We start from the raw sequence: 25,144 nt of genomic DNA on the forward strand, positions 1-25,144 counted from the left end.
GACATTCAGAGGTGGTAGTACCTAGTGGAGGGAAAGAGCAGGAGTAGGTATATAAATGTAATGGTGGGGTAGTTCAGGTATGAATTAGAGGCTTTGACGTTCCTTCCACTATTTATTCAATGAACATTTTAAGCATCAACTTTGTTCTAAATACTGTGTCAGAAGCTATTGGGTTGGGAGGCAGAAAGGAGACTGATACCAACTGTAATCATTTGAAGATACATCTTTTATCATGTATTGATATTTCTGAAATTATATGTGTTTTACAATCATAGGAAGTTTAGATGGTAACTTTTGTTTCTCTCAGTGGTGCATAAAATAGTGGTGCTTCTTACAACTGACAGAGCCAATTAGATTTAATAAAACATGATTTTTGGGGCTTCCCTGGTGGCGTAGTGGTTGAGAGTCCGCCTGCCGATGCAGAGGACGCGGGTTCGTGCCCCGGTCCGGGAAGATGCCGCGTGCCGCGGAGCGGCTGGGCCCGTGAGCCATGGCCGCTGAGCCTGCGCGTCCGGAGCCTGTGCTCCGCGACGGGAGAGGCCACAACAGTGAGAGGCCCGCGTACCGCAAAAAAAAAAAAAAAAATGGCTGTACGTTCAATACTCTTTTTTCCATGAATTGACTTCCCAGCCTTAATACCTTCTTCTTCGCAGGCATGTAGCTTGAGGAAAGTAAAGCAGGACTAGCCATGGGGCTGTTCACTGTGGGAAGCGAGCCAGGACGCGCCCCTGACAGGAATCCGTGGACTAAGCAGCCTTTCAGGCCTTGGCCCCGATCCCAGGAAAGAAGAGCAAGGGGCTTTCCACCTGCCCCAAGCCTCACCCGGACACCAGGCCTCTCAGGTTCCAGCCGCTGGGGCTCCGCCTCCAAAGCCGGCCGCCTCTTCTCCGCGCCTTTTCCCCGCCCCTCCCCTCACGCTCGACGGGCTCGCTCCCGCGCAGGGCACGCGGGCGGCGCGCGAGCACGCGGACGCGGAAGGAAGGCCGGCAGGGCACTCCACCGCGGTGGCGAGCGCGCAGGCGCCTTCCTGGGACCCGCAGCGGCGCGAATCCCCGCGTTCCGCGGGCGGCGGGGTAAGGGGTCGGGTCACTGCTGTTCTGGGGCGCGCGGCCGGGGTGGGGAGAGACTGGGGCTGGCGGCCCGGCTCCCGGCACCGCTTCGCTCAGAGGAACGGCACGCGAGGCCTCCGCAGACCAGCCCGCAGGCTCGCTTGGGAGTCGGCTGGGGGACGCGGTGATGGTGGGGGGACTCTGGGCTGGAGCGGCTTGGCACCCTTGTTCCTGCGGTCCTGAGGGTCTGGCCCGCCGGAGAAAGGGAGAGACACATCAGGAGGGGTCCCTTTGGCGAGACGTGCTCACCTGGGATAGCAGTAGTCCCTGGCTGTGGTGTCCACCTGGGGGAGGCACCTTTCAGGCTGAAAGGAGCAAGTTCAGCCCTGGGACGTGGACGGCAGACTTTTTTTTTTCTGTCCAGACGCACCCTCGGGGCAAAGTAGGACGGAAAACTCCTCTGCTGCCCGCGTGGCAACTTCGTGGCGCGAGGATGGGTTAGGAAGTTACTGTGCTTTGCTTTACAGATGGGAAAAGTAATAACCCTTTTTACTGTTCAAGGAGAAGAGATCGGTTAAAAGTCTCACAGAATATCTTTGACCATAAAGGGCTCAGTAAAATTAGGTACTTCCCTTCACACACGAAGATCTCCATTCAGCAAATATAATACTTTATGAGTACCTGCTTTCTGCCAACATTGTTCTAAGCGCAGGGAACCCAGCCACGACTAAGGTAGGAGAATCCCTCCTTGCCTGGAGCTTATATTCTAGTTGGCAAATAAATGTAATTTCCTTTATACTTTTTAATTGGAATATAACATGTACAAGAAAATACTGTACACAAATCATAAATTGTAACTAGTTGATTTATCATTAAGTAAACACATCTTTTAACCACCACTCAAATCAGGAAGCAACATTCACAGCGTCTTCTCAGAAGACCTTCCTGGAGACCTTTCCTCCCCAAAGGTAACCTCTTTCCTGATTTCTAACGCCGCAGATTAGTTTTGCCTATTTATGAGCCTTTTGTAAATGGAACCATATGGTGTGCATTCTTTGGTGTCTAGCTTTTTAAACTCAAGATTATGTTTGTGAGATTGTTTCATGTTGTGTGAAAATATAATTTCTGATAGTGAAAAGAATTAGGAAGAAAATAAAAGAAGGTAACGGTACAAACAGTAAGAAGTGGAAACCTTAGTAAGGGTGGTCAGGGATGAACTTTCTGAGGGGATGACTTGAGGTATAAGATGAATGACAAAAGATTGGCCAGTGAGCTGACTTAAGAGCATTCCAAGCAAAGGGAATAGAATTGGAAAGGAACTGAGGTATGAATGAAATGGGCAGGTTCTAGAAAGAGGGAAGACCTTGTGGGAAAGTGGGAGGAGATGAAATTGGAGAGGTAGGCAGGATCTTATGGCTGAGGTACTTGGATTTTATTCTAAGCGTAATATATTAGGCCAGGAAGAGATGTTTTTTGTTTTTTGTGGTACGCGGGCCTCTCACTGTTGTGGCCTCTCCCGTTGTGGAGCACAGGCTCCAGACGCGCAGGCTCAGTGGCCTTGGCTCACGCGCCTAGCCGCTCCGCGGCATATGGGATCTTCCCGGACCGGGGCACGAACCCGTGTCCCCTGCATTGGCAGGCGTACTCTCAACCACTGCGCCACCAGGGAAGCCCAGGAAGAGATGTTTTTGATGTCCTTCAGTTTCTAACATGAGCCACTTGTGGAGGATGTGAAGGCCTACCCATTTTACTCATTAAAGAAACCCTACAAAAGTGGCAATACTTGTCACTTACTGGGGATTAGGACATGTTGGGAGACGAAATCATCTTTTGTATTGTCAGGATTTATATTAATTTAGATACATAATATGCATCCAAAAATCAGATTTAAAACACAGTTTAGAAATTAGTTATCTGTTCTCCTCTCTAAAATATTCTTTTCAGGTTGTTGCTTAGCTTCTGCTTGAACCTTTCAAAGAGAAACTCCTTTCTCAAGAAGAAGCTCATTTAATTTTTGGACGGCTCTAGTTGTTAGAAAAGTTTTTCTAATATTTAATATAATATTGGTCATCAGTTCTGGATCCATACAGAACTGATAATTATCATCTGTTATTTGTTGCCTCCCTTTAAATACTCAAGCAGTTGATTTTTGTTGGTTTTTTCTCATTTAAGTGCAGAACTTTGAATTTATTTGAATTTATCCCTGTAATGATTTCTGGAGTTAGATTTGGTCCATCATAGATGTTGTCCAAATCTTTTTGGATATGATTCTTTCATCTGCCAGCTGTTCCACCTTTGTGCTTTTTAATTTTTAAATTTTTTTTATTTTTTAATTTATTTGTTTATTTTTGGCTGTGTTGGGTCTTTGTTGCTGTGCGCTGGCTTCCTCTACTTGGGGCTACTCTTTTTTTGTTGTTGTTCAGGTGTGCGGGCTTCTCACTGAGGTGGCTTCTCTTGTTGCAGAGCATGGGCTCTAGGCACACAGGCTTCAGTCGTTGTGGCTTGCGGGCTCTAGAGCGCAGGCTCAGTAGTTGTGGTGCACGGGCTCAGCTGCTCCGTGGCATGTGGGATCTTCCCAGACCAGGGCTCGAACCCATGTCCCCTGCATTGGCAGGTGGACTCCTAACCACTGCACCACCAGGGAAGCCCCATCTTTGTGCTTTTAACAAACTTGATCAGAAAAGTTCCGTGGTGGCCTAGTGGTTAGGATTCCTTGCTTTCACTGCTGGGGGCCTGGGTTCAATCCCTGGTTGGGGAACTGAGATCCCGCAAGCCACGCGGTGCAGCCAAAAGACAAAAAAACTTGATCAGCATGTTATTAGTTAAGCATTATGTTCTTTTAAAGTTTATTATGATTATTACATGTTGTGGATTATTGATTTAACTTGTTTGTATTAGTGATTTAAATTTCCAAGATGGAATATTAGTTAAGCTGTATTTTTAAATCCAGGAATTAGCATTTGTAAAGTCAATTTTAAACTTGATATCTCAGCAGAAAATAGAGTGTTGTATTGCAATTCTGAAATATATAGTGCAATGCGTTGTTAAAAGGGGCTTTTCGAGTTAGACTAAAAAAGGATTTGAAAAGTTTATAAATGGCCTATAAACTGTGTCAAACCTGAAATCAACATTGGAAAGTGATTTAATTTTAATTTTTCCTCCTACCTTGCCTCTGTGTTGGAATTTCTAATGAACAGTGGAATGATCAAAGGTGGATGCAGTAGGAGGGAGGAAAGAAAAAGGGAATTTACATAAACCAAATTTGAATAATATAGTCACATAGCCTTATTAAATGCTTTGAGTCATTCTACCTGATTGACATGCTAGACTTATTAGTTCTAGAGTTGTCCCTTGCTATTTTTAAGTAAGAAAATACTTTTTTGACCTGTAGGTAGAATATGCCAATTTTTCCCTAAAATTTTCATTTATATATTAATTGCATTTTTCTGAATATATGTAAATTAAATTATATCCTGTGGTTAAAACGGCCCATGATTTTTCAAATCTTTGAACTTTTAGAACCCCGACCCAATAGGGAAAAAGTAAAAAAAAATGAAGCATGTAAGTGGTTAATTATATTTTACTGCTTTTGTATTTTCTCTTAAGAGTTGGGGCTATTCTTATTGATTCTGACAAAGGTTCATTCTCTAGAATGGAAAGTAGGTGTAGTTAGTTCAACTATATTTTGGAAGAAAAGAAAAATCAAACTACATAAATTACTTTAGTGGAAGATTTTCTCAAGCTGAATATAAAGATAAAAGTCCTCTTTCTGTCTACACCAAAGGTAAAATCACCCCTTTGTTTATCTTTGTGGTCTTGTTTTTACCTGTAGGTAAAAATTCTCTGTTTAGAACTGACCTACTATCTATGTTGTTTTTCTTCACTCAGAAATATTTCCTTGTGAGAGCAGATCCTTACTATATCTTTAGATATATTGAGTCACATTTAATAGGGAGAGCTACATTTTGAGGTACATTTCCCAACTAGAGGACTAGGGGATAAGGAACTTAAAATTATCCCCTTTCCTCGATTCCCCGCCTCCGCTTCCCCCACTTCTCCATCTTTCTACTTGGTTTAATGGGTTTGTTGTTGTAGGTACTATGCTCAGCTAACTCTTGGTATCTTTTGTCTTTTTTTCTGCAGGCTACTTCTTCATAGACATAAAAATCAGTATTTGACTGGAAACAAAGCATCACTTAAAATCCTCTCAAATTCCTGATTCCAAAGAATTGATAACATTTCTCTGATCGAGAAAAGAAGTGATTGACTGCGTGTTAAAAGTATTCCAGCATTGGTCCTGGTATTTTTCCTCTCCCTAAATTCGAGAAGAAATATGGAGAAATGCTACTTGATGACAGCTGTTGTCTTACTAGGACTAACAGTACGGTGGACAGTTTCTCTTAATTCTTACTCAGGTAATGCATTTGTCGTTTAAGATAGGTAAATAATTTTTTGAATCATTTTTCTTGTTTGTTTTTTGAGGTTTTTAGTTTTTGGTAATAGTTTATAGTCTTCTGACCGGGACAGAGAAGAATTTTAGGTTTTATTGGTGTAGTCAAGAAAATACACTTAAGCATCTAATTCTAATAAATAGAATTTGTATAAGAGCTAAATAGAAGCATGGGCTTTGTGATAATGATAAAACAAAGATGTGTTTTAACTGGGAAGATGACAGGTTGAGAAACAATTATCTATTAGGCATTGAAGAGAGAAATGAGCTAGTACTTCAAAGGGGGAGCAGAATCAAAAGAGGCTTTTTTGTTTGTTTAGGGTAGAGAAGGCATGTTACTACATAAAAAGGAAGAGATCAGTGGAGAATAAGATTGGGGACGATGTGAGAGAAAAGGAGGAGGAATTGATGGAGTGTGGTCCTGGAGGCTGGGGATGTGATTAAATTTAACCTTGTGAGTATTTATTTAATACTTCTCATGTTCCAGGCATTATGCTAAGTGCTAGAAATTCCAGGTGAATACTTAAATATTTAACGGATCCAGTACTTAAAGAGTCCACATTTTAGTAGATAAGTAGTCACAATACAATGTGATAATTAAAATGTTGAAGTATGTGTGAGGTTCAAAGGTAACATAGAGAAATGAGTGATCAGGATGCACTGGAGAAAACTTTTCAGAGAAGATGATTTTTGAGTTCAAGGTTTGAAGGATGAGTTGGAATTTGCTAGGCAAATGAAATGGGGAAGATATTCTAGACAGCAGAACATGTGCAAAGACGTGGTAGATGGCATGAGAGCATGGTTAGAAGTGTTTGGTATTGGATAGCATAAAAAGAAGGAATGAAAAGGATGGGGAGGGATGGCTAGAGGTTTGGCTATACAGTTAGCTTGGGAAATTATTTGTGTCTTAGAAAAATAACTTTCATTGTAATAAAAAATGATTGTAGCAAGAAGGTTGGGTGTAAAGAGACAAATGAGACAATCTTAATAATAGAAGTAAGAGCTACTCTTTTTTAAGTATTTACCAAATGCTAGACACTGAGCATTTTCCTTAATACCACACCACTGAAGATAGGTATTATCTCTAATTTACAAGTGGAAAATGAGACAACCAATAAATGACAACTGGGACTCAAATATAGTTACATTTTATTCCAGAGTCAGTGCTTTAACTCTGCTCTCTGGCCTCTGAGAAAGAAGTCTTGAACTAAGGCAGTTAGTTGAAAGATGGAGAAATGAATTTAAGGAATATTGAGGAAGTAAAATCACTTGAATGCAGCCATAGACTTGGGTTCAAATCTTAGTTCTTTCACCTGTTGGCTGCCTGATCTTGGAGAAGGTTCTTAATCTTCATGAACCTTGTGTACCTCTTCTACAAAGTATGAATATTAATATGTACTTTAACAGAGTTGTTGTGAGGATTGAGGTAATACGTATGGATTGTGCTTTATTTTTAGTAATGTAGGAATATAATCAGCACATTAGTGGTTCATAACTGTTTTCTCATTTGATCCTGACATCAGATCATTTAACTCCAAAATATTTACCGAGTGTCTGCTGTGCAGCAATAATAGGTCTTGCTGGTGATCATATCTTTAGGTCTGGTCTTTAGGGTGACCAAGAACAATACATGGTATGTACCTGTGATATTGTGATTCATAATAAGACATATATATTTGGTCTTCATCTGTGGTTTTGGCACAGAGCTCCTAAAACTGCTGGAATTTTCTAAGTGAGATGATAAAGTTGTTTTTTGTTATGTTAATGAGGTGGCTTTGGGTCCCCCACTTAAGGATGGAGGCTGGTTGCTAGGCAAACCAACCTTATGCTTAGAGGGTGGGAACTTTCAATCCCACTCCCTGATTTCTGGGGAGGGGAGGGGAAGGGTTAGAGATTGAATCATTGCCTATGGCCAGTGATTTAATTAGTTATGCTTATGTAATGAAGCCTCTATTAAAACCCAAAAGGACTGAATTTGGAGAGCTTCTGGGTTGGTGAACACGTGGAGATGCGGGTAGAGTGGCATGCCTGGAGAGGGCATGGAAGCTCTGCTCTCCTTTCCCCACATCTTGCTCTATGCATCTCTTCCATCTGGCTGTTCCCAACTTACATCCTTTTATAATAAACCAGTAATCTAGTTAAGAAAAATGTTTCTCTGAGTTCTGTGAGCCACTCTAGCAAATTGATCGAACCTAAAGAGGAGACTGTGGGTACCTCTGATCTATAGCCTGTCAGTCAGAAGTACGTGTGATAACCTGGATTTGCCATTGACACCCTGAGTTGGAGGGGGCAACCTGCAACCTGTAGGCAGTGGGTCTTGACAGTGGTGTCTGAAGTGGGTGTGGGGTGTGGGATGCAGTCTTGTAGGACTGAACCCATAACTTACAGGATCTAATGCTATCTCCAGGTAGAGAGTGTCAGAATTTAGTTGAGATATAGGATACCCAGGTGGTGTCCAGAGAATTGCTTGCTGGATGTGTGTGGGGAACCCCCCCCGCGAAATGTTGTAATTGGGTTTTAGAATCACACTTTTACTTCCCTAGAGAAGTTCACAGTCTAGTGGGTAGGGCAGACATGTAGGTATATATTACATTAAAATATAGTGTGGTATAAACAGAGTAGACTGGGAGCACAGGGGACTTCTAATTCAGATGAGAAAGGCTTAGAATGCAGTAAGTTCCCTACATACGAACCTTCAAATTGTGAACTTTCAAAGATGTGGACGTGTGTTCTCCTGTCCAATCATGTAAATTAGTTTACGTGACTGGCGTACCTTGTCACGTGTGTGCATCCTCTACAAGTGGTTGTGCTTTTGTGTACTTTACTGTACAGTACTGTATAGAGTACAGTAGTACAGTATCTTTATTTCAAGCCCAGGATGTCCAGAAGCAAGCGTAAAAGCAGCAGTGACATAGCTGGTACTGCTAAGAAGTGCCAGGAATTGGAGGCCCAGAGGAAGGACGGAGAGAGACAAGAGGAAGAAGAAGTAACTGAAGCACCGAAGAGATTCACGACGCAGGAAGTGGCAAGGGGATTTTCTTTATTTGAGGAGGCAGTTAGTTTTGAGGCACAGAACCTGAACGTAGAATGGTACACGAAGGTTGCAACAGCCATTCAGAATGCAATTCAGTGCTACCGTGTCATCTATGACGAGAAAAAAAGAGCTACTGCCCAGACATCACTGGATTGTTTCTTCAAGAGGGTAGGTAGAATTGAATCCAGCAAGGAACCAGAACCTGTGCCGTCAACGTAAGGGCTGAGTGAAATTGCAGCTTGCCCTCTGTCTCCTATCACTGACGATCCTTCAGCTCTACCATCTCCCACCTCCCCTCCGTCCTCCAGTCAGTGACTCTTCTTGCCTGTTCACTCGATGCCAGCCCCTGTATGCCGGCTGTTGTACTGTACTACTGTACTTTTCAAGGTGCTGTACTGTAAGATTAAAAATGTTTTCTTTATTTTTTGTGTTCGTTTGCTTTTTATGTATTATTTGTGTGAAAAGTATTATACCTATTACAGCACAGTACTATATAGCCGATTGTGTTAGTTGGGTACCTAGGCTAACTTTGTTGGACTTAACGAACGTGCTCTCGGAATGGAACTCATTAGTGTGTAGGGGATTTGCTGTATAACATTAAAGTTTGTTCTAAAAAGGAGGGAAGAATTTTACTAGGCAGAAAAGGAGGTGAGGAGAGTACTCCAGTAAGAGGAAATAGCATGACCAAGGGATTAGAGTTCTTTGAGGTTTGGTGAGGATGTAGGTGTGACTGGAATACAGGGTGCACGGTAAGTGGAACAGTAAGAGATGGGGTGGCAGAAATAAATTTGAGGCAGACTGTGAGCTGAAGTAACGTGTGAGGGATTTATCTTTTGGGCAATAGAGGTTTTTAAGCCGGGAATTCACATAATCAGATTTGTTTTTTACGAAGACAGCTTTAGAGGCAGCATGGTGTTTGGAGTAGAACGTGTAGAGACTGATGGTAGCATCTATGTGCAGTGGCCTCATGTATGTTTATAATGCTTATTTGAAGTTGTTATGCATAGCTGGTTTCAGTGGTCTTGGAAAGGGATGATGAGGGCCTGGACTAAGTGACTAAATTTGAGAGCCATATTAGGTAAAAATCAGCAAAATTTAATGACTAATTGTATGCAAGGATAAATAAGAAGGAAGAGTTTGAGAATGAGTCTGGTTTCTAAGTTTAGAGATACTGAAACTGAAAACTGAGAGGTAGGGCAGATTCAGTGGGGGAAGGTAATGAATTCTCTTTTGGTTATGTTAAGATTTGGGTGCATTTTAGTCATATAAAAAAGCGGGAATTTTGGGAGATGCACTTTGTCTGGGGGCACAGGAACACATAAATCCATCTTCAGCTGGTCACAGAGAACACTTTGTTATTAGAGTTAGTTTCTAGCTTCATACTCCAAATGCAGCCTGGTGGTGACCTTGGCAGGGCCAATAGCAGGACTTCTTTTTCTTGGCTAGAATCAAAGTAGACAGATCGTATTTTGTCCAATTTCTCTTTAAGCTCATGCCTAACCTCAGAGCTAGAACAAAGCAAGTGCAAGAGATGAACCAGAAATCATTTGTGCCAATTCCTAGAGTCAATTTTATGTAGATGGTCCATTCTGAGCCTTTCTAGTATTGAGGCACTTCCCAAGTGGGAGGGTTCCTATTACTCCACATTCTTCACAGCATTTGGTAGTGTTAAACTTCTGAATTTTTGCCAGGCTGGAGTGTGTGAAATGATATTTTATTGTGATTTTAATTTTAATTTCCTTCATTGCTGAATTCATTTATTTATTTTGAATTTCATTTCTAAAAGATTGAGCATACTTTTGTGTTTATTAGTCATTTGTATTTCCTTCTCTGTGATATTTGCTTATGTCATTTGTACATTTATATTAGTTTTCTTCTTATGTATTCTATATTTTGTCTTTTGTTTTTTTCCTATGTGTTCTGTATTCTGGAAGCTAACCTTTGTACAAGTTGCAGATATCTTCTCCCAGGTAATGGCTTATCTTTTCACACTTTACAGTGTCTTTTGGTGAACAAGAATTTTTGACTTTAAAATAATGAAATTTACCAATCTTTTTCCTTTACGATTTGTGCTTTTGTATCTTTAAGAAATCCTTCCCTACTTCTGGGTCACAAAGATATTTTTCTAAAATTTTCTTCTAAAAATTGTAAGATTTGGAAATTCCCTGGCGGTCCAGTGGTTAGGACTCTGCGCTTTCAATGCTGAGGGCGTGGGTTCAATCCCTGGTCAGGGAACTAAGATCCTGCAAGCCGTGTTAAGTGGCCCACAAAAAAAAAAAAAAAAAAAAAGTAAGATTTGTCCTTCCTGTTTAAGTCTTTATCTCCTTAGAACTGAACTTTATGTATAACATGTGAGTTAGGGAGCCATTAAAAATTTTTTTTTTCACATGGATAAAAACAGTTGTTTCAGCTCGTTTATTGAATAGTCCATCCTTTCCCATAAATCTGCACTACCAGCTCTGTCTATATCAGGTTTTCATACACACAAGGGTCTGTTTCTGGCTCTCCATTCTGATCCATTGTTTCATCACTGCCATGTCTTATTACTATAATTTTACCTTGTCTTGATATGTTGTGAGGCAAGTTCTCCCACCTGATAGTTCCACTTCACTGGTGTCTGAGCTATTCTGGGCTTTTCTCTTTCATATTGTAGTAGGAAGAATTTCTTAAATGGTCCCCCAAAGATGTTCTGCCTTAATCCCCAGAACCTGTGAAAATGATGAGATCTATTTGGGAGTGATTATGTTATGTCATATGACATAATTGACTTTAAGATAGATTGCATTGGATTATCCAGGTTTGCCCACTGTAATCACATGAGACCTTAAAAGCAGAGAACTTGCTCCAGTTGACAGTAGAAGAGAACCCTGGAGAGATTCAGATCGTAAGGACTCAGCACTTTTTCTGGTTTGACAATGGAGGGGGCCATGTGATAAGGAATAGGAGTGACCTCTAGTTGCAGAGAGTAGCCCCCAGCAAGATACAGCGACCTCAGACCTGCAGCCAATCGCCTGAATGAACTTGGAACTGAATTCTTTCCCCAGGCCTCCAGGTAAGCGTCTAGACTGGCTGACACCGTATTTTGGCCTTGTGAGCCCTGAACAGAGAACCAAGTTATGCCCACCCAGACTTCTGACCTGTAGAACTATTAGTTTACAAAAGAATATTGTTTTAAGCTGCTAATTTTGTAATAATTGTTATGCAGCAATAGAAAGCTAGTACACACGTGTCCTTTTTTTGGGCTGATGGGATCTTAGTTCCCTGACCAGGGATTGAATGGCAGTGAAAGCGCCAAGTCACAACCACTGGACCATCAGGGAATTCCCCATATATGTCTTTTTTAAAAATCAGATTGTTAAAGTCCTATGAAAAACCCTGTTGGGATTTTTTTTTTTTTTTTTTTTTTTAACATCTTTATTGGGGTATAATTGCTTTACAATGGTGTGTTAGTCCCTGTTGGGATTTTGACTGGAATTATATTCTATACTATTGATTAATTTGGGTGGAATTGACAATCATTACCATAGTAGGTAGGGCTTCTGATTCATTAAGATGGTATGCTTCTCCATTTATTTGTCTTCTTTAATGTCTTTCAACAAAATTTTATATTTTCTACATGAAAGTCTTATACATCCTTTCTTAGATGTATTCCTAGGTGTCTTAAATATCTTTTCTTCCTCACCATTGTAGATGGTATCTTTTAAAAAATTGCTTTTCTAAATGCTTTTTCCAGGGGTATAAAAATGTGGTTTATTTTTTAATATTTGGTAACTTTCCTAAACTTGTAATTCTAATAATTTCTCTGAAGTATTTTTTGGATCTTCTGTGTAAAATAAAGTGATCTATGAATAATGACAGTATTATTTCTTCTTTTCTACTTCCTACCCTTTTTATTTCCTTTTTCTTGTCTTCTTAATTCTAGGACCTTATTACAGTGTTGAATAGAAGTAGTGATTCTGGCTTCTTTCTCTTGTTCCTAATTTTAATAGATGCTTTTAATATACCATTGAGTATGTTTTTGTTCTTTCTAGCATTGCACCAACCTTGCATTCCTAGAATAACTCTATTTGTGTTATATTATCTTTTTTTAAAGTATATTGATAGATTTGGCTTATTAATTTTTTATGATTTTAGCATCCATGCTTACAAATAAAATTGGCCTGCAATTTTACTTCCTTAAAATGCCTTTGTCAGATTTGTTATCAAGGGTGTGCTAGCCACATAAAATGAATTAGGGAGTATACCCTCTTTCCTAAAATCTGGAATAGTACTCAAGACTGGAATTGTTTTTGGTTTAAAATATATATTCTCCAGTTTAATAGTCTGCATATATCCATTTACTTAATATCAGTTGTTTTGATTCAAATTTTTTATATTCTTACTGATTTTTGCCCATTTGATCTACCAGTTATTGAGACAGCTGCAGTTTCTTTTTGCAGTTCTGTCAATTTTTGTTGGAATATTTTGAATCTATATTATTAGGTGATTTAGAATATTTTTCCTTGTGACTTGAATTTCATGACATTGTCATGTCCCTGTTTATTTACAGTAATGCTTTTGTCTTAAAGTCTATTTCCTGTAAAATTAATATAGCTTTACTAGTTTTCTTTAGGTTAATTTTTGCTTGGTATATCTGTTCTCTTACCCTCTACCTCTGAATCCCTGTGATTTAAATATGTCTAACCAATTCCCCTCCCTAATTCCATTTTCTCTCCCCTACTGATTTGGAAGCTATACTTTATTTTGTTCTTTCAGGGCTTACTCTGGAGATTTTCACATACATATTTAACTTAACAAAACCTAAAATTTGTATTTATATCCTCTTTTTGAACAACACTAGGACCTTAGAATGTTTTAACTCTAGTTACAGATCTTCACCTCCTGCCTCAAATTAAAACGGTATTATTGCCTAGGATTTCAGTTCTTTCATGATTTTAGATGTTAGTCACTGTTATTTTATACAATTTATAGTTACCCAGTTTTACCCTCATTTTCTTTTTACCCTTCCTTCTTACATAGTACATCTTCCTTTGAGATCATTTTCTTTCTTCCTGGGAGGTATTTTTTGGGAGGTATTTTTTTTTTTAGTGAGAGTCTGTTGCTGGCAAACTCCATTTTTGTCTGAAAATACCTTTATTTTGCTCTTTGTTAAGTTTTTCTGGGTATGGAATTCTGTATTGACAGTTATTTTCTGTTAATACTTTGAAAATCTTCTCTCATTGTTTTTTAGTTTCTGTTGCTTATGTTCAGACATCAGCTGTCATTTTAATTGTTATTCCTTAGTAGGTGATTTGTCTTTTCTCTCTTGCTGCAATTTCACTATGGTATATCTACATGTGAATATTAAAAATTTTATCTTAGGATTTTTTGGGATTTCTGGCTCTAAGGAATGGTACCTTGTGTCTGTTTAGAAACTGCTCAGCCAACCGTCTCTTTTCATACTTTTTCTTCCTTGTAGAACTCTGGTTAGATATATGTTATATCTTTGTTCTTTTAACCATTCAGCAGGTGTGTGTAGGACACTCACTTTATGCCAAGGGTAGGTGATATAGCAGAGAATAAAATAGACAACAGTTTCTTCACCTCATTGACTTCATAATTTTGTTATCTCTTCAGATATTGCCTCTCTCTCATTTCTATTCTCCTTGTTCAAACTATGTTGGGTCTTTTCATTCTCTCTATACCTCATAATTGCTTGTCTTTCCCTTCTCATAGTTTCTTCATACTGCTTTCTGTATAATCATCAGATCTGTCTTCCTGTTCATTACTTTTCTCTTTAGCTGTGTTTAATCTGTTTTTTTTTAACCTGTCTATTGAGTTTTCAAATTTCAACTATTATATTTTTAATTTCCTTTTCAGATCTTTTTGATCATTTCTGAAGATCTCTTGTTCTTCAACATACTCTTAATGTCTTCTCTTATATCTTTAAACATACTAAACATGCTTATTTTATATTACCTATCAGAAAATTCTAATACCTGCAGTCTGATTTCATAGTTTGTTGTTGACTCTTGCTTATGTTATTTTGTTTCTTCATGAGTTTAGTGATTTTTTAAAATTGTGAGCTCATGTGACTTAGAACTTTTATCTGTGGGAATTCTTTGAGGCCTCAGTTTACTGTGTATTTCTCCACAGAGGGTTTGGGTTGCCTCCTCCCAGGCACCTGGGGCACTTTTAACAAAAGTCAAAGTGAATTCTCATCTTAAGATTCCTTTGGCAAATACTTGATGTAAATTCAGGCCCCAAACTGGGTGAGTGCAGGCTTATGGTTAGGAATTTTTGGGAGACTTCTTTTTTCCTGTAATACCAAGAGCCAAGGCAGAGATAAATACTATCTTCACCATCTCCTCAGAGGCTTCGTATTTTTAATCCTAGTAGAGATTTTTCTGACATTGAATTCCTACTTGTTCAAGTACTCAGGCTTTGCCTCCTTACTTATGGCATAGAGCTTTTCAGTACCTAGGGTATAGGCCACCAAAGATCACTGGATTCCCTCAGGACAAATGCTTACTCTTCTGGGTCTATGCTTTTTTTGTTGTTTCTGGCCTCTAAGGAATTCTCTTATTTTGCTGCTGATTCAGCCATATATTAAAATTGTACATGTATAATATATAAAATAAATAATTAAAAAATACATACTTTTCCTGTATTGGAGGTGTTTTTCTGACCTTCTGAGTGTGCCATGTTGCTGGAAACTAGTTTCATCTGTATTTTTTAATTTTTTTTTTTTTTTTTTTTTTTTTTTTTTTTGCGGTACGCGGGCCTCTCACTGTTGTGGCCTCTCCCGTTGCGGAGCACAGGCCCCGGACGCACAGACTCAGCGGCCATGGCTCATGGGCCCAGCCACTCCGTGGCATGTGGGATCTTCCCGGACCGGGGCACGAACCCGCGTCCCCTGCATCTGCAGGCGGACCCTCAACCACTGCGCCACCAGGGAAGCCTCATCTGTATTTTTTAAAGCTCCACAGGTTATTCTGATTTTTACAAAAGGTTGATAGAGATGATGGTTGAAGCCACAGAGTTGGGAGCATCTGTAGTACAGAAGAAAACGGGTTTAACCACTGATCATCTTCACGGAGAAGGGGTAATGATTAACGGAGACTGAGAAGAAATCATGTAACATTAGAGCCCAGAGAAGTTATTATCCTGGAAGCTGGGGAATTAGAGAATTTTAAGAAATAAGGACTGGCCAACAGTGTCAAGTTCTAGACATGTCAAGTAGAATGAAAATTTAAAATAGACAAAGGATCACTAGGATGCCATTGTGAGCTTCCTAACTACCAGACCATAATGGACTAAATGGGAGTTAATAAGTGGACATAGCAACTTTTAGGAAGTTGTTAGTGAATGGAAGGAGGGAGTTAATTGGTAGCTGGAATGGGATAAAGGAGTGCTGAGGAAAAGCCCAGTTAAAAGTTGTCATATGAAATATGGAATTTGTGTTACCTTTGCTTTCAATCCATAACTGGTCCTTTGGATAGTCATTCCATTGCAGCTCTATTTACAATAGCCCAGAGATGGAAACAACCTAAGTGTCCATCATCGGATGAATGGATAAAGAAGATGTGGCACATATATACAATGGAATATTATGCAGCCATAAAAAGAGACGAAATTGAGCTATTTGTAGTGAGGTGGATAGACCTAGAGTCTGTCATACAGAGTGAAGTAAGTCAGAAAGAGAGAGACAAATACCCTTTTCTTACTTCAGGCTGTATTACTCCTGATCATTATTTAGTTTGCAATCCCATGTCTTCTAATTTTCCTTTAGTCTTCTAATTTTGACAGATATATTATTTTTTTGCACTCTTTATCTCAAGAGAAAGTTAAATTAATATCAGGGTATAGAGTTAAATAATTTAAAAAAAATCACACCATTTCAGTATTACTAGTGTACATAATCAAATGCTTAATGGGAATCAAGTAGAGGACAGCATGCATATATAATACTTTTCTATCCCTGTGGCTTACATACATTACTTATTCTAACATTTCTCTCCTGAAGTCTGAGTTTACTCAGTTACTTCCCTCATCTGAAAACAGGACTCCTGTTACTTATTTTATTTATTTATTTATTTATTTATTTTTGGCTGTGTTGGGTCTTTGTTGCTGCTGCGGGCTTTCTCTAGTTGCTGCGAGCGGGGTCTACTCTTCGTTATGGTGTGCGGGCTTCTCCTTGCGGTGGCTTCTCTTGTTGCAGAGCGTGGGCTCTAGGTGCACGGGCTTCAGTAGTTGTGACATGCAGGCTCAGTAGTTGTGGTTCATGGACTCTAGAGTGCAGGCTCAGTAGTTGTGGCACACGGGCTTAGTTGCTCTGTGGCATATGAGATCTTCCCGGAGCAGGGCTCAAACCTGTGTCCCCTGCATTGGCAGGCGGATTCTTAACCACTGCGCCACCAGGAAAGTCCTGTTACTTATTTTAGACCTTACTCTTAACAGTATAGAGTTTACTTAAAAAACTAAAAATAGAGTTACTGTATGATCCAGCGATCCCACTCCTGGGCATATATCTGGCGAAAACTATAATTTGAAAAGATACATGCACCGCAGTGTTCATTGCAGTAGTATATACAATGGAAGGAACCTAAATGTCCATTGACAGATGAATGGTTAAAGAATATGTACAATAGACTATTACTCAGTCAAAAAAAGAATGAAATAATGCTGTTTGCAGCAATATGGATGGACCTAGAGATTATCGTACTAAGTGAAGTAAGCCTGACAGACAAATATCATGATATTGCTTGTATATGGAATCTAAAAAAAATGATACAAATGAACTTACTTATAAAACAGAAATAGACTCACAGACATAGAAAACAAATTTGTGGTTACCAAAGGGGAAAGGGAGAGGAGGGATAAATTAGGAGTTTGGGATTAACATACACACTACTATATATATATAAAATAGATAACCAACAAGGACGTACTGTATAGCACAGGGACCTATACTAAATATCTTGTAATAATCTATAAGGGAAAAGAATTTTTAAAAGCATAGATATATATGTATGTATAAGTGAATCACTTTGCTGTATACCTGAAACTAACACCTCATTGTAGATCAACTATACTTCAAAAACAAAAAAGTTAAACCTTAACCCTTAAATTGTCTTCTAAGAAAGTCAACAGAACAAGAGTATTTTTGGATCACTATGTAAGAGGAGTATTGTTATTGCATATTAAAATATTTGTAGCATCTTTTGTAGGTGGTTGTTACATATTTTTGTCATTTTTCAGATAAGAAAAATAAAAATGCTAAATACTAAGAAAAATGGTGATTCTGTCAGAGTTCTCAACTCCATCGTAAACAGTGTGACATTTAGTGTTCACGTGTGACGAACTTCTACTATATCAGAGGAGGCTGGGAGGATTACTGAATGAGTGTAACATCTGTGACTCCGTTGAGATTTTTTTCCCTCTATTAATTAAAATACTTATTTTGGTTATAATTTGCTTTTAACATGCTTATTTTAGTTTGCTTTCTGTTTTTCTTGTTTTAAGATTGTAATTAGGAAGCACTGGAGTGAGGAAGCTCAGGTGAGCTTGGTTAGTATTAGTCCGTTATTTCTTCTTTTGAAATGCACATACTGTATAGTTTCTCAGCTTACCCATTGTTATTTGTAATGTTTCTTCTCACTCAATATATATATAAAAGGGGGATTATTATGGAAAATTTTAACCAAATTCTCTTCCCTTAGAATGTTTAAAGTTTCAATGTAAAGGCAATTAGTGTGTATTGTTATCAAAGAAACTACTTGTTTTTTAAATTCTAACATAATTCTGAATAGTTCAGCTATTAATAAAATGAACATTTAAGTGGTGCTTAAGCCCATTTTCCTAAGAATGAGACAAAATTGAAGCTTTGTAAATGTACATTAATACGTTTTCTTTATGTAATTCTGAATCTCATGTAAATGAATTTGTAGAATTAATCACAGTAGAAGGAATCCATTTTGCCCTTCCCAAGTGAAGCTCCCATAGGTACAGTTGGGTTGGTCTTCTGGGTTGCTTTAAGGGCACTTTAGCAGTTTTAAAAACTTAAGTACTAATTTCATAGCCAGTGTCAGCTGCATTTATTGAAGTAGGTCAGACTCTGGATAGAAACTTGTTTCTCAACCCTGAAGAGAGTCATTTTCCACTCTTCTCTTTGTTAGAGAATGGTAATAAATTCTTCCACACTGACCCCAAGTCTAGAGCAATTTCAGAAAATCTAGATAGTTGGATTTTTTCAGGTGTAGGAAACTACTTAAGATCCTGTATGACTTAAGTAGTTTCCTATGGCCACTGTATAGGTATCCCAGTGGGCCAAAAACAAGCAAACAAAAGCAAAAGAAAAAAAATAAAAATCAATTCCTTTCTCCCTGTAGATAGCAGCTGTGTCACCAAAAAGAGAAACTACCCCCACAGCACACACATATCTATAAAGTGCACGTGTAAAGATGCAGTTAATTCAGTGGGAAATTATTTTCCTTCTTTAAAAAAATTGTAAGTTAATCCCCCCCTCCTGTTCAGTTAACTGAGCAAGTTTTAACTGAAAGTATGTACTATATGCCTAGCAATATGTTTCCTGTGAACTCTGGAAAAATCACATTCTATGTCCACTGGAATTAAAATTCTTATTTGGGTAGCTATTAGAAAATAGTATAATCATGTGACAAAATATATGATACTGAAAATATAAGTATTATGAGAAGTCAATAATTTTTTTTTCCTTTTTAAAATCTACTTGACTTAACTATTTTGATTTCTGCATTTTTTCACATGCTGTTTATTAAACAGAAGGAGGAGATATAGCTCTGAGATACTGTGGTAATGGGATTTCAATTCACTAAACAATTGATATATTTCAGGTTTGGTATTTATTTCTTGTTATGGCTATTGTCTTCTATTTCCTATTCAAATCATGGCTCTACTGTTTACTCTCTGACAAGGACACAGGTATTGAGATTTAACGCCGGTGGGTTTGAATGTTACTAGCTGTGTCTTATTGGCTGTGTGACACTGGGCAAGTTATTTTAAAATTTCAGGGTCTCAGTCTCCTCATCAGTAAAATGCTGGTAAAATCGTAGGTTGCAGATCAAATGAGTTACATCTAAAGCTCTTGGCATTTTATTTTGCTCTTAAGTAAAGTTTTCACTACTGCAGTTGCTACTAATTCTTTTTCCTTAATCACTCTGACAATCCCTAGCCTAATATGAAGAAAATAAGTATTTCAACACTTGCTTGTTAGACTTACTGTAATGAATAATAAAATAATATATATAAGTATGATGTCTGTAGTTTGCCCTTAATAAAGATTAGTTCTAAGAAGTCAATAATTAATGATCAGTATGTTTTTAATTTATAAGGGAAGGTTTTGTGGAGAATTTGGCAGTTGGGATGGTTCTTAAAGGTTGGATACGAGTTGATAAAAGAGGTGTCTGAATAGGGAGAGGAAGTAAGCAGCATGAGCAGAGGCTTGGAATTTCAAAATGCCAGATAGTAACTTAAAGATGTTTTGAGACAAGAACCAGTATATGGGCATTGTGTTAAAGTAGCCTTCGCATAATTAATTGGTCTGCCATCACAAACTGCTTAGTGTTGCACATTCAGTAAGTGGAAAATCAGGGACTCAAAAATTCAAATCTTTTTGAACTAAAAATCCTTGCTATATCATACTGATAATATTGACATCCTTCCTACATCATCATTCACTGAGAATCTGCTAGGTGCAGTTACATCCTGAGAATGCAAAAATGAATAAGATATGGTACTTTCTAAGAGAGAGACAGCGGTAGGTTTGTGTGTGTGTATACATGTGCCTGTACTGTGGGTAATGTTTTGCGGCAGTCACTCAATGTGTATGTGCTTTGGAGATGTTAATCTGCTTTTCCCATGATTATCTCATACTTGGGAGTATCTCCTTGGGTGGAGATGCTAGCATTTAAAGAATAGTGGAATAATACAGCTGTTAAATGCAAAAAATCTACTTAATGTAGTGTTCTAACGCTGGAGGACGTCTGGGTTAGAGTTCGGTGATTGATAACATATCATTCACCAATGTGGCACACCTTCCCAATGGATTAATGAATATATTTGACTATATGTGATTTTCACTTGCTCATTAAGAAACCTGTGTCTGTACTGTACCTATTTGGGCCTTCTCACAGTTTTGTAGTCAACTGCTAGCTAAATACTGGTTGTTTACTATTTACTAAATGGAATTACCTTTATATCATTTAAAATGATTTAAGGTTAACAACCTACCTTAACCAAATTGTGAGGCAATACACAGTAGGAGCCCAGAACATGGATTATGGAGCCAGTCTGCCTGGGTTCCAGTCCAGACTCTGCTATTCATTACCTGGGTGACCATTGCCTCTGTTTTGCTAGCTGTAAAGTGGGGATGATAATAATAACTGCTCCATTGTTGTATTTGGTATGTAGTAGACACTGTCAATTGTTAGTTATTAAAGATCCATTATCCCTTATTTGTAATTTTGAAGTAAAAAAAAAACTATAAAGTGGCAGTTTTTGTTTGATTTTTGTTTTTGTTTTTTTTTTTTTGCGGTACGCGGGCCTCTCACTGTTGTGGCCTCTCCCGTTGCGGAGCACAGGCTCCGGACGCGCAGGCTCAGCGGCCATGGCTCACGGGCCCAGCCGCTCCGCGGCACGTGGGATCTTCCCAGATCGGGGCACGAACCCGTGTCCCCTGCATCGGCAGGCGGACTCTCAGCCACTGTGCGACCAGGGAAGCCCGTGGCAGTTTTTATATAACTCATTTGACATCAAAGCCTGACCTAACCAATGTCTTTTCAATATATAGTCCGTTTTTGGTTCTGTACTTGACCTTAAGTTATTTATATTTAGCTTGTAAAAGTCCTTGGTAAAGTATAGACATTTGTTATTATTATTGTTTTATGATACTTATTGGACAGTATAGTTGACAGTCTTTCTCATGAAGTAAAAATAAACTTGGATATCTTATGATTAGTATTATCAACTAATTAATTAAAAACTAATTAAGGGACTTCCCTGGTGGTCCAGTGGTTAAGACTCTGTGCTTGCAATGCAGGGGGTGCAGGTCTGATCCCTGGTTGGGGAACTAAGATCCCACGTGCCACGCGGCATGGCCAAAAAAAAAACAAAACTGATGTTAATAACTAATTAATGTTAACAATCTTTATTGAATGTTTATGTGTGCCAGGTACTATACAGGTTATTTTATGTTCATTATTTTCTTTATTCCAACAGTCCTTTAGGTGACAGTATTGATTCTGTTTTTAATGTACTGAGGCTTAGGGAGGTTAAGTCATTTGCTCAGGGTTACACAGTCACTCAGTGTGCTAGCAGTGCTAGGATTCAGACCTCATCTCTCTGACTTTTTAGGTAACTTCTGTGTTCTTTTCCTCCACCTATACTATCTCTATAATTTAGAAAAATTTCATAAGGATTTTATTTCATAAGGAAATAAAATCACTGATATACTAAAGTGTATTTTTATTTTGCTTTTTTTACCTTTCATCTTAGGTGCTGGAAAGCCCCCTATGTTTGGTGATTATGAAGCTCAGAGACACTGGCAGGAGATTACTATTAATTTACCGATCAAACAATGGTATGGATAATTTTAACTTGATTTTATTGTTTATCGGTCAGTTAATGTAGATTATTTGAAGATACTTAAAAGGAAAATATGCTATTTCTTCATCTTCAGAATCCTCATCTTCCTGTATACTGATGTCACATATATTACCCTGTGTATTGTCGGTTCATTTTGAAATTTCATCCTCCTGAAAGTTACCCATATATTTAGTTACCAGCTGGAATCTGGTGCTGAACTAGAACTTTGAGGATAGGACACTGTATGCCATGGAAGCTCCTCAGGACATAAACGGTGGAAGTTTATGGACTAAGAGTATTTCTTCTGGAGGTTTCGCAAAGCTTCCTCCTGTAAGGAACGTATGAGATGAAAAAAAAGCAGTAGCTTAGTGGTGAAGAGTGTAGGGCTGGAGTCAGACTGCCAGACTTCAGATCAAGGCTTGTACCCTTTACTAGCAGTGTGAGCTTTTGCAAGTTATTTAACTATCTCTGCCACAGTTTTATCACTCATAGAATGGAAATAATAGAATACATATTTCACTGGGTTATTGTGAGGATTGACTAAAATGATTCATTTAAAGCACTTTAGACCAGTGCCTGAAGTGTAATGAGTTCTCAATAAATGTTAGCTGTAGTTATATCTCACAGAAATCCATGCACTGTCATTTTTGTTGAACACATTCTGATAACAATTGATGACAGTATTTTTTTACTTATTAGGTGCCTGGTAGATTATTGATTAAACCTGGCTATACAAACTGTTTATATTGTTCTGTTGATTGCTTGGTCACTGCTTTTTTTTTTTTTGCGGCACGTGGGCCTCTCACCGCCGTGGCCTCTCCCACCGTGGAGCACAGGCTCCAGACACACAGGCCCAGCGGCCATGGCTCACGGGCCCAGCCGCTCCGCGGCATGCGGGACCCCTGGGGCACGAACCCACGTCCCCTGCGTCGGCAGGCGGACTCTCAACCACTGCACCACCAGGGAAGCCCTGGTCACTGCTTTTATATAACTCCTTTCTGAGAGAGTTACATACAAGAACTTCATATTAAACTCTCTATTAATAGGTTGGCTGTACCCTAGTCCAAGTTTGGAGTATTTAAAATAGAGGTCAGCTGAATATTTGATACTATTCTTTTTTTTTAATAGGTGTGTGCATGTTTGTTTATTTATTTACTTGACCTCACTGCGCAGCTTGTGGGGTCTTAGTTCCCTGATCCGGTACTGAACCTAGGCCATGGCAGTGAAAGTGCCGAGTTCTAATGTTTAAATGGTGTGATTTCTTTTTTTCCCCCTAGTTTGAAGTTCATTGCTGTATGATTGATAATGACTATCATTGAAAAAGATATATCTCAATGGCACAGTTTATAAAACAGAAAATATATCCTTGGGACAGGTTCACTGTTATCAACAGTGGATATAAATCTATATTGGAAATAACATTTCTAATATTCTGAATTTTTTGGCTAATTTTGTCAAATTTGATTAGTTTACCATTATTGTTACCTAGCAATGTGGCTGAGGAATGGTTTCTCATTTAACTTCAGTTTTCCAAGAGTGGGGACTTCCCTGGTGGTCCACTGGTTAAGACTCCGTGCTCCCAATGCAGGGGGCCCCTGATTCAATCCCTGGTCAGGGAACTAGATCCCACATGATGCAACTAAGAGCCCACATGCCACAACTAAAAATCCTGCATGCCGCAACTAAAGATACCGCATGCGGCAACTTAAAATGCCGCGCAGCCAAATAAATAAATATTAAAAATTTTTTTTTCCAAGAGTGAAATCTTTCTGTCTTCATCTAGAAAGTTAGCCATAGTGTACTCAAAACTTTCAAGTGACAAAGTTGTCTAAAATGTGAAATCAGGATCTATGAGGTAAACTTTTAAAATGTCAGTTTTGGGACTTTACTGGGGGCACAGTGGTTAAGAATCTGCCTGCCAACGCAGGGGACACAGGTTCGAGCCCTGGTCCGGGAAGATCCCACATGCTGCGGAGCAGCTAAGCCCGTGCACCACAACTATTGAGCCTGCACTCTAGAGCCTGAGAGCCACAACTACTGAGCCCATCTGCCACAACTACTGAAGCCCACGTGCCTAGAGACTGTGCTCCACAACAAGAGAAGCCACCACAGTGAGAAGCCTGTGCACTGCAACGAAGACACAATGCACCAAAAATAAATAAATAAATAAATTTGTAAAAAAAAAAGTCAGTTTTATAATTCTAAATTTAAACATTTATTCCATGTCAATACACATAGCTATAAGTAATAGAGGAAAGTTGAACTTTTTTTCTTTAATTTTATAATGACAATTCCTTATGTGTGAAGTCAGGAGTACTTTTGGCATCAAGTAGTAGAAAGCCTAAGTAATAGTAGTTTAAGCAATAAAATAATTAACTTAATAAGTAGGTCTTTGCAGGGCTGGTAAACTGGCTCAATGATAGCAATTAAGGGACTTCCCTGGTGGTCCAGTGGTCAAGACTCCGCACTCCCAATGCAGGGGGCCTGGGTTCGATCCCTGGTCAGGGAACTAGAGCCTACATGCCTCAACGAAGATCCTGCGTGCTGCAACTAAGACTCAGCACAGCCAAATAAATATTTAAAAAATAATAGCAATCAAAGACTCAGGCTTTTCCATTTTTCTTCTCTTTCATTCATTCTTCTTGGCATGTTGGCTTTTCAGCCTGAGGCTTTTCACCCCATGATCAATAGATGACTGCCAGGGCTATCAGCACTGTGACTTTGTACAACCATATTCAAGGCAGGAATAATAGGAATACCTTATTTTTTTTATTTTTATTTTTTTTGCAGTACGCAGGCCTCTCACTGTTGTGGCCTCTGCCATTGCGGAGCACAGGCTCCGGACGCGCAGGCTCAGCGGCCATGGCTCACAGGCCCAGCCGCTCCGTGGCATGTGGGATCCTCCCGGACCGGGGCACGAACCCGTGTCCCCTGCATCGGCAGGTGGACTCTCAACCACTGCTCCACCAGGGAAGCCCGAGCATGTTGCTTTTTAAAAAAAATCACAGG

The 25,144-nt window shown here is 39.0% G+C and overlaps 1 protein-coding gene across 4 annotated transcripts in view; it reads left to right on the forward strand.

Annotated features, from left to right (window-relative positions):
- The first annotated feature begins 965 nt into the window (after window positions 1–965).
- The window catches only part of ALG6 (ALG6 alpha-1,3-glucosyltransferase), a 60,570-nt gene continuing 36,391 nt past the window's right edge, over window positions 966–25,144 (forward strand). For 2 of the 4 annotated variants that reach the window (XM_060023136.1, XM_060023109.1), the window contains exons 1-3: window positions 978–1,073; window positions 5,193–5,464; window positions 22,046–22,130. In XM_060023136.1, coding sequence (XP_059879119.1) covers window positions 5,383–5,464; window positions 22,046–22,130 — 167 coding nt within the window. In that variant the 5' untranslated portion in view covers window positions 978–1,073; window positions 5,193–5,382. Of the gene's footprint in view, window positions 1,074–1,610; window positions 1,782–4,814; window positions 4,834–5,192; window positions 5,465–22,045; window positions 22,131–25,144 lie in introns of those variants that run through there. The other 2 variants (XM_060023118.1, XM_060023127.1) reach the window with 2 other exon arrangements.

The sequence above is a fragment of the Delphinus delphis genome, chromosome 1 (assembly GCF_949987515.2).
Source record: "Delphinus delphis chromosome 1, mDelDel1.2, whole genome shotgun sequence".
In the NCBI taxonomy this organism is placed as follows: domain Eukaryota; kingdom Metazoa; phylum Chordata; class Mammalia; order Artiodactyla; family Delphinidae; genus Delphinus; species Delphinus delphis.